This window comes from Penaeus chinensis, chromosome 29, assembly GCF_019202785.1.
Source record: "Penaeus chinensis breed Huanghai No. 1 chromosome 29, ASM1920278v2, whole genome shotgun sequence".
Lineage (NCBI taxonomy): Eukaryota > Metazoa > Arthropoda > Malacostraca > Decapoda > Penaeidae > Penaeus > Penaeus chinensis.
The window spans coordinates 4,625,936-4,635,935 of record NC_061847.1 but is presented as its reverse complement, the minus strand read 5'-3'; the positions used below and the strand labels follow the sequence as shown (position 1 = coordinate 4,635,935).

Below are 10,000 nucleotides of genomic sequence, written 5' to 3'. Positions count from 1 at the left end.
AATTTCCCCACGCAAACTGATACCAATACGGTTACACTGGCCACATTTTTTATGAAAATGCTGTTGTGAAATAATATCGTCGTTATTTCCGCTAATGTCGAACCCAACACCGTCATCACAATCGCCGTATGTACTTCAAAAACAAAGTCAATTTGTCAACAACTGCAATGAAATGGCGCAGAGGTAATAACCACAAACAGCGCAGTGTTCAAATCAAAAGGAATTACACCATCAATGTTCATAACAGCTGCGGTCGTACGGACAGCAGTAGCGCCACAGCTGTGATGGCAGTGTATGGAGCCAGGTCACAGAGAGGCCACGGTAGCATAGCATAATTCCTTTACCAATGGTGATTTAATTATTTGTAATCAAATTATCTTAACGCACTGCCAACACCATCTGCAGTAACATATATAAACCGACAATTCCAGACAGTTCTCCCAAGAGTGAATAGAGGGAAAATAACTAAGCAATTCGGTCATTCCGAAGGAGAGATATTTAAGATCTCTCTCTTAACGAACGCCGACTTCAAACTGACCAATGAGCGCGCGACGTCACATCCGGGGCTTGCTCCTCGCTTCTTCGGGAGCGTGGAAGGGGATCAGCAACTTTAATTTCTGCGGGAGGAGCTGATGGTGTAGAGAAAGAGACGTTCTTATGCTTTTGTACTCACTTTCCTCCTGATTTCTGTAAGGGAGGGAGTGAAAGCGGGTCGGAGGTCCTTGCCCTGTCTCAAGTAGGTTTGAGAATTGGGTGTTTGGTTAGTGTATTTCCGCGTGTTTTTGGAATTCAAAAATCCCTGAATAAGGAATAGGAATCCATGACCGGACGAAATAAGACAGGAACTAAAATTGCGGTTGGGAACAGAATACCAAATGACTTTGCCAATTCGATCATTAACGTAAAGCTCGGCTGTGTTTCTTTACCAAACAAAGGCGCAGCTGTTCCAAATAGAGTTAACTGAAGTTGAAAAGGATCGATAACGGCTCGAAGGAAGGAAGGAAGAAAGCAAAGAGGAGAATGGAAGGAGAGAGGAGAAGGACGGGCCAATCACTGGCTTGAAGAAAACAAATACCCTTGCGAAATAGCGTTTTAAACAACATCTTAAATGAAGAGTGTAATTGTATAGTTTACGTTTGGACAGCAACGGAGCACAAGTCATTTTTATGTAACTAATGTAATTCTGATTTTTGTTTTTTTGGTCTATAATGTACAGGTTTTGTGTATTATATCTCACCATGTAATATATTAGAAACTTTACGAAAATCCGATCTATGAAGTGGCTGTATTGTGATGTGTATATATACATGTTTTTTTTTTTTTTTTTTTTTTTTTTTTTTTTTTTTTTTGCACTACAGTGCTTGCATTACTAATTATGGAATTCGCTTTACATGTGTTGTCAAAGAACTTTCCTGTTTGGTGGTGTCTGAAATGAATTAAATTGCTACGAATAATAATTAAAATAGACAGATACAAATTGTTTTCTACATAACGAAGTGCTCGGAAATTCCTAAATGTTATGCATTACACGGTCAGATACTTTCCTCTTTGGCGTCGTTTGAAGTGAATTAAACGGATACAGTTAATGATTTAAATAAATACATACAATCAGTTTTCTGCATTGAAAAGTGATCGAAAATATCCAAAATACTACATACAACATAACTCAATTACCGTAGAAAATATTATGTTAATCATCCAAACCCGTTACAAGGGGAAACTCTATCATTTTCTTTCATTCTGTCGCCATTACGAGCGTATTTCACTTCCTCTGTTCTTAGTAATCAGAGACGAAAACCAGTCAAAGAGATGCTTTTACCCGAAACCGCCAGATATCCCTGTCGTCTTTCTTCTAAATCGCCGCGCTCGATTTACGCGTTCAATTATTTTGTCTCCTGTGGGGGATTCCTCGTGTGTTCAGATCTTGAACCCTTGGATTTGACATTGCTGGTGAGGTGTTTCTACACACGCGCATCACGCACACACGCACGCACACACACACACACACACACACACACACACACACACACACACACACACACACACACACACAACACACACACACACACACACAGAGACCTTATCCAATTTTAGTATACCAGAGGTTGTTAGAAGAGAGAAAGAGAGAGAGAGAGAGAGAGAGAGAGAGAGAGAGAGAGAGAGAGAGAGAGAGAGAGAGAGAGAGAGAAAGAGAGAGAGAGATAGATAGATAGATAGATAGATAGAGAGAGAGAGAGAGAGAGAGAGAGAGAGAGAGAGAGAGAGAGAGAGAGACAGAGAGAGACAGAGACAAACAGACAAACAGAGAAACAGAGACAGACAGACTCACAGACAGAAAGACAGAGACGAACAGACAAAACGGACCCATAAAGAAACAAACAGACACACAGATAAATATCTAGCCAAATGTACAAGCAGACAGACGACCGTGGAGGCGCCCTAACGCAGGGAAATCTACTCCACTCCCACACTCGTACTTTCAGCGGATAATCTCGGTAGGCGTGACGGCCGTGAGTTGACATGAGCTGCTGGTAAACCCCGCATGTCAACACCTATGCTGAGACCTCGAAAAAAATCCAGCAATGTCAGGGGGGGAAAAATGGATTTAAATGGAGGAAAAAAAAAAATCGAAGAAAAAGATGTGAAGTATATAAGTATCGTTTTGAACTTTGCTATGGCAGAATATTGCTTACCTTGTGTTGTTTTTTTTATTATTGTTTTTTTTAAATATTATTTTATCTGTTTTTGTTTTCTTCATCTATCTACTTACAAGCAGGGAAAGTCTTCATCAGGGAGACTCATATATTTTATGAAGATGGTTAGTTCGTTTGTCTGTGAACTAAACATTTTTAATTGTTTTTTTTCTGTCTTTGAAATGCTTAGTTATAATACATTTAGGCTCGTAAAGAAAGATAATGTGGCCCAAGGAAAAGTATGCTTTGTGGAGAGGAGGTATAAGGGTCAAAATGTGGGGATCTAATAATTGTATATTCTTTTTTTTTTCTAATGATGGTTATCATCACCTTCTGTCATATTCTTGAACAGTTCTTGAAGATTATGTTATCAACTGGCAAATTATTATTTTTTTCTTTCTTACAATTGCATTTACATTTATAAACGTATATATTTTTTGGATATAATCAGTAAATGTTATCCTATATCATAGAAAATCAAAAGACATTTATATATTGCATAGAAAATACATTTTTTTCTGCAGGCTATATGGTGCAATCGAACCGAAGAAAAATATAAGAAAAATATCCTTAATATGTAAAAGAGAAATTACCATAAAACATCTTTGAAAAAAGAGAAGAAAAAGCTAATCAAAGCAGGTTGTCTCGAAGCTTCATATGTCTGCTTCGAATAAGCTCATTTGAACATCAAAATGTGTGTATAAAAAGCTCTTATAGCAATGGTGATCAACACCAAAAAGCAGTCAAAAAGCGAAATTGTTCTCAAAATATATACCATTCCACAGAAAAAAGATAAAATAACATAAAAACAAAAAAACAAAAAAACAAAACACAGAATCTACACGTTTTGAAAGAGACAAACAAACGCAAAAAAAAAAAAAAAAAAAATACAAGGCTACACAAAATTACAAGCAATGATGAAACTATCGTAGAAATGCCGATGACCTGCACATATTTCCCGTTCCTAAGCCCCAATCCTTTTGTTCATAGGTTACAAGCATTTTGATATCCTCAGTAATCTAAACGGGAGTAGCTTACGTATTAACAAATAATAATAATAATAATAATACACGGGAATGATGAAATAAATAAACGAACAAAGATACTTCTCGACAATCTGGAAAGAAAACAGTAACAAAAAAAACAAAACAAAAACGATAGATGTGACAAAGAAAGAAAGAAAGAAAGAAAGGAAAAACAAAAATACTCCGGACCATATAGTCAAGACATACAATAAAAAAAGATAAAGCAAAAGCAAATAAAAACCAATATTTTTATCCCTATCCACTCAGAGACTCAACCGTCGACTTCCCTCCCCACCCCATCCCACCCTCCAACCCTTTCCCCCGCCCCAGGCCACCCACCTTGAGTTGGACCTCTTACTCGGGTCCTTCTTCACCGCCTGCAGGTTGGTCAGGTCCTTCTGCCGCTTCTCGGTCTCCCTCCAGATGCGCCAGTAGAGGCCGCACATCACCGTCACGGGCAGGTAGAAGGCCGCGATGGCTGTGCCGAAGGTGACGTACTCGTTCGTCTCGATGAACTGGATGTAACACTCGTTCTCCGGGACAGTCCTGAGAGTGGGGAGGAGGTGGGGTGAGATGGGGGGGCAGGGGGAGGGAGGAGGTGGGGTGAGAAGAAGGGAGGCGGTGGGAGGGAGGAGGTGGGGTGAGAAGGGGGGCGGGAGCAGGGGGAGGGAGGAGGTGGGGTGAGAAGGGGGGAGGGTGAAGGACGTAGAAAGGGGAGTGAGGGAGGTGGGGTGAGAAGGGGGGGAGTAGGGGGAGGGGGAGGTGGGGTGAGAAGAAGGGAGGCGGTGGGAGGGAGGAGGTGGGGTGAGAAGGGGGGCGGGAGCAGGGGGAGGGAGGAGGTGGGGAGAGGAGGGGGGAGGGTGAAGGACGTAGAAAGGGGAGTGAGGGAGGTGGGGTGAGAAGGGGGGGAGTAGGGGGAGGGGGAGGTGGGGTGAGAAGGGGGGAGGGTGAAGGACGTAGAAAGGGGAGTGAGGGAGGAGGAGAGAGGAGAGGAGGAAGAGGGGATGGAGGAGGTGGGGTGAGAAGGGGGGGAGCAGGGGGAGGGAGGAGGTGGGGTGAGAAGAAGGGAGGCGGTGGGAGGGAGGAGGTGGGGTGAGAAGGGGGGCGGGAGCAGGGGGAGGGAGGAGGTGGGGTGAGAAGGGGGAACAGGGAAGGAGGGGTGAGAGGGGGAGAAATGGAAGTGGAGGAGGGGGAAGGAAGGAATGAAGAGAGGAAAAGTGGGGGAAGGAGGTAGGATGCAAAAGGGAAAAATGAGGGAGGGAGATGAAAAGGAGAAAGGAGGGAAGGGGGAGGGAAGCGAAAGGGGGAGAGTGGGAGTGTGGGAGGAGATAGAGGGGGAGGAAGAATAGGGAAAAGGTGATAAAGAGGAGGAAGAGAGAGGGGGAAGCAGGGAACAGGAAGGGAGAAGAAGAGGTAATGGGGCGGAGGGTGAAGGACATAGAAAGGGGAGTGAGGGAGGAGGAGAGAAGAGAGGAGGAGGGGAGAAGGAGGAGGAAATTGGGGAAATAGAGGAAAAATGGAGATAGGAAGAAAAAAAGTACAGAGATAAAGAGAAAAGAAAAGGGGAAACAGGAAGGAAGGAATAACGGAAGAGCAAGGAGAGAGTAAAGAAGGAGAAAAAACATTATAACTTGTTCAAAAGTTCCACTGTTATGGCGAGAATGTTCATAAGCTTCTTTCTCTCTCTCTCTCTCTCTCACTCTCTCTCTCTCTCTCTCTCTCTCTCTCTCTCTCTCTCTCTCTCTCTCTCTCTCTCTATTTTTGCTGTTGGAATTATCATATTATATATTTATATATTTTTTTGGTAATAGAGATAGATACAAGTGCACTGTGATAAATCTTTTTTTTTTTTTTTTTCTAAAGAGAGATTAGAGAGTGGGGAAAAATTCATATTATGAATTTATTTGAATCTAGCTTCACATTTTCAATAAATAAACTTTAGTACTTAATCCATGTTTTGTATCATGCTGCTAATCAAGGGAGACAAAGGTAATTTATATAAATGTGATTAATAGTTATATTTCCAGTCCATATTCCTGCAGTGAAAAAAATAAGCTGTTTGGCCTTATAATTTCCTACATTTCCGACTCTTAATTTTAGACGAGTGATAAAAAAAAAAAAAAAAAAAAAACAGACATCAGTTGTTTTTGTGAGTGACATCAGCTGTTTTTGTGAGTGACATGTCCGGAATCAAACGTTTCATTCCGATGACTTCATTACGTGATGCTGCGTTACGTTTCTAATAGGAAATATTTTATGTAAAGTAAAATTGAAAAAAAAAAAAAAAAATTGGAATTTTTATTTGAGGGCTGCGTTAGTGCTGCCTCACTGAGAGGGGCAGGTCGCGCACACCCATCAAAATATCACTAGCCTGAGTGTTTTATGGTTGTCTTAAATTCCGGACACATAAGAGAGAGAGAGAGAGAGAGAGAGAGAGATAGAGAGAGAGAGAGAGAGAGAGAGATAGAGAGAGAGAGAGAGAGAGAGAGAGAGAGAGAGAGAGATAGAGAGAGAGAGAGAGAGAGAGAGAGAGAGAGAGAGAGAGAGAGAGAGAGAGAGAGAGAGAGAGAGAGAGAGAGAGAGAGAGAGAGAGAGAGAGAGAGAGAGAGAAAGAGAGATAGAGAGAGAGAGAGAGAGAGAGAGAGAGAGAGAGAGAGAGAGAGAGAGAGAGAGAGAGAGAGAGATAGATAGATAGAAAGAGAGAGAGAGAGAGAGAGAGAGAGAGAGAGAGAGAGAGAGAGAGAGAGAGAGATAGAGATAGATAGATAGATAGATAGATAGATAGATAGATAGATAGAGAGAGAGAGAGAGGAAAAAGTGAAGAGTAAGAATGAGAGAGAGAGAGAGAGAGAGAGAGAGAGAGAGAGAGAGAGAGAGAGAGAGAGAGAGAGAGAGAGAGAGAGAGAAGGAAGAGTAAGAGAGAGAGAGAAGGAAGAGTAAGAGAGAGAGAGAGAGGGAGAGAGAGAGGGAGAGAGAGAGAGAGAGAGAGAGAGAGAGAGAGAGAGAGAGAGAGAAAGAGAAAGAATAATGCTGAAAATACAACAAAACTGTTCAATAAATATCAATAGACAAACTCGACCTTCAGAAATAGGCAAGGACGACCACGCCCACTGACAGCTAATTACGACCACTTATCAAACACGTAAAAATATACACACGACCACCATTCGGCAATAGATAAACACGACCACCCACCAGACATAGATGAACAACCCTCCACCAGCAATAGATAAATACGACCACCCATTATCAAAAGATAAACACGACCACCCACGAAAGGAGATAAGTACGACCACCCATCGCACGCCGATCACCCACCGTCAATCAATAATCACGACCACCCACCGGGAATAGACACAAGCACTAATTAGAAATAGATAAACACAACTAGCCACCTGCAAGAGATAAACATGTCTCTTACTGGTCGTACTTATCTACCTCGCCGGTAGATAAGTACGACCACTTCTACCGATAGTACAGCCACTCACGAGCAACAGAATCACACGACCACCAACTAAAACAGATAACCACCCACCAGCAACACCTTAGCACGACCACACCCACCAATAGATAACTACGACCACCCACCAGCAGAAGATGAAGACGACCAACCCACCAATAGATAAGCACGACCACCCACCAGCAGAAGATGAAGACGACCAACCCACCAATAGATAAGCACGACCACCCACCAGCAGAAGATGAAGACGACCAACCCACCAAATAGATAAGCATAACCTCCCACCAGCAACAGATGAGCACAACCACCCGTACCAATAGATAGGTACGAGTCCCCGCCATCACCAAACAATATAGGACCACCCACCAACACCAAGCAAGTACGACCACCCACCTCCGGCCTTCGATATGTGGCCACGAGTAGATCCAAGGCGGCCACAGGATGAGAGATATGATCCAGGCTGACCCGATCATGACAGCCGCGCGTCGGGTCGTCCGCTTGGCCCGGTACGTGAGGGGTCGTGTCACGCTGAGGGGAGAGAAAACGACGGGGCGAGTTAGCGACTGAGGGGAGAAAAGAGGGGGAAGGAGGGCGATGGAGGGAGGGGAGAGGGAAGGAGAGAGGGAGGGGTGGGTTGGGAGGGGAGAGAACGAGGGCGGGAATGAGGGAAGGGTGGAGATGGAAGGGAAAGGAGAGACGGATAGAGGAGGGGAGAGGGAAGGGGAAGGGTGGAGAAGGAGGGAAGAGGGATGGTAGGATGGAGGGGTGGTGAGAGGGTAAGAGGGAGGGGAGATGAGAGAGGGGAGAGGGGAGAGGGGAGAGGGGCGAAGGGAAACGAGAGAAAGAGAGGGAAGGGGAGAAGGAGGTGCAGGGTGGAGGGAGGAAAGAGGGACAGAGGGAGGTGAGGGGAAAGGAGGAGGAGTGGAGAAGAGAAATATAAATAAAATAGCAGGGGACGGAGGGAGAAGGAAAAGAGAAGAGGTGTATAAAGGAAAGGAAATGGCTTGGAGGGCAGAAAGAGGGGGGGGGGGGGGAGAGGGGAGAGTGAGGGGGGCGGAGGGAGAAAAGAGTCTCGGGGCGGGGAGAGGGACAGAGTGAGGAGGGGACGGAGGGGGGGGGAGAAAAAAAGTAAGGGAAAGTGATAGGGGAGCGGGAAGTGAGGAGGAGAGAGAGAAGGAAAGTGAGAGAGGAGGGGGGAAAGTGAGGAGGAGAGAGGAAGAGGGAGAGTAAGAGGGGAGGGGGAAAGTGAGGATAAGAAAGGGAGAGTGAGAGTGACAGTAAAAATCATACCAAAAGGAAGGAAGTGTGATATACAGCGTGTGAAAGAAAGGATTGGTTTTGGTGTCAGCTGATTAGGGGCAGTTAATTAGGGTAGATGATTAGGAAGCATGATTAGGGTGGTTGATTAGCTGATTAGTTATATCTGATTAGAGTAAGGGTGACCGGAGAGGCTACCAGAAAGGGGAAAAGAGTAATAGACGAGCTCTTAGAGAGACCAGGGCTAAGGAAACCACCAAACCACGGGGAAGGTGAGAAAGCTAACCAGGAGGTGGGGAAAATTAACTGTTTGACACGGGAATGAAACTCTGTTGGAGGGGAAATGGCAACAGATGTCAGACACGTGTGACAAGGGATGGCTATCTTTGAGGGGAAAATGTAAGGGACAGCCAGGTAAGGAGAGAGAGTGTGGGAGGCTGTCAGAGAGACCCGTAAAGGAGGTGGGGGGAGGGGGGAGGGGGGGGGAGTGCTCAAGAGTGGAGAAGGTAAAGGCTGTCAGACGTATAAGGTGGAAGGGCAAGTAAGAGAGAGAGAGAGAGAGAGAGAGAGAGAGAGAGAGAGAGAGAGAGAGAGAGAGAGAGAGAGAGAGAGAGAGAGAGAGAGAGAGAGAGAGAGAAGGGCAAATAAGAGAGAGAGAGAGAGAGAGAGCGAGAGAGAGAGAGAGAGAGAGAGAGAGAGAGAGAGAGAGATAGAGAGAGAGAGAGAGAGAGAGAGAGAGAGAGAGAGAGAGAGAGAGAGAGAGAGAGAGAGAGAGAGAGAGAGAGAGGGAAGAGAGAGAGAGAGAGAGGGAAAGAGAGAGAGAGAGAGAGAGAGGGGGGAGGGGGGAGAGAGAGAGATAGAGAGGGGGAGGGGAGAAGGGAAGGGTAAGAGAGAGAGAGAAAAGGGAGGGGAGAGAGAAAAGAGAGGAGAGGGGAGGGGAGAGCGGAGAGGAGAGAGAGAGAGAGAGAGAGGGGGAGAGAAAAGGGCAAGAAAGGAGAGAGGGGAGAGAGAGGGGGAGAGAGAGGAGTGAGAGGAGAGAGAGGGGGACGGGAGGAGAGGAGGGAGAGAGGGAGAGAGAAAAGGGAAGAAGAGGAGAGAGAGGGAGAGAGGGGGGAAGAAAGGGAAGTTTTTAAGGAAGAAAAGGAGAGGGGGGAAGGGAGAGGGGGAGAAGAGGATGGGGAGAGAGGAGGGGAGAGGGGAGAAGGGGAGAGAGGGGGAGAGAGAGTAAAGGAGAAAAAGAGAGAGGGAAAGAGAGAGAGAAAAGGGAAAGAGAAAAAAAAAAGGAGGGGGAGAAGAGATACAAACCCCATAAAAAACCCGGGAAGGGGTAAAAGGGGGGGGACTGTAAAGGGACCGAGAGGCAAAAGGGGGGGGAAAGGGGGGGGGCGGGGGGGAAAAAAAAAAAAAAAAAAATTAAAAGGGTTTGGGGGGGGAAAAAGGACGGGGAAAAGGGGAAAAAAAAAAAAAAAAAAAAAATCAAAAGGGGAAGGGGCCGAAAGAGACGAGAAAAGGAAAAAAAAAAAAAAATCCAAAAAGGGTTTTGTACCCCGGGTTTGGCGCAGGGG

At 45.2% G+C, this 10,000-nt stretch overlaps 1 protein-coding gene across 4 annotated transcripts in view; it reads right to left on the bottom strand.

Annotated features, from left to right (window-relative positions):
- Positions 1–10,000, bottom strand: part of LOC125040871 (muscarinic acetylcholine receptor DM1-like) — a 90,861-nt gene that overhangs the window by 30,768 nt on the left and 50,093 nt on the right. For all 4 annotated transcript variants that reach the window (XM_047635641.1, XM_047635643.1, XM_047635644.1 and 1 more), the window contains exons 7-8: positions 7,572–7,706; positions 4,058–4,264 (exon numbers count right to left, since the gene is read on the bottom strand). In XM_047635641.1, the coding sequence (XP_047491597.1) occupies positions 4,058–4,264; positions 7,572–7,706 (342 nt within the window). The remainder of the gene's footprint in view (positions 1–4,057; positions 4,265–7,571; positions 7,707–10,000) is intronic.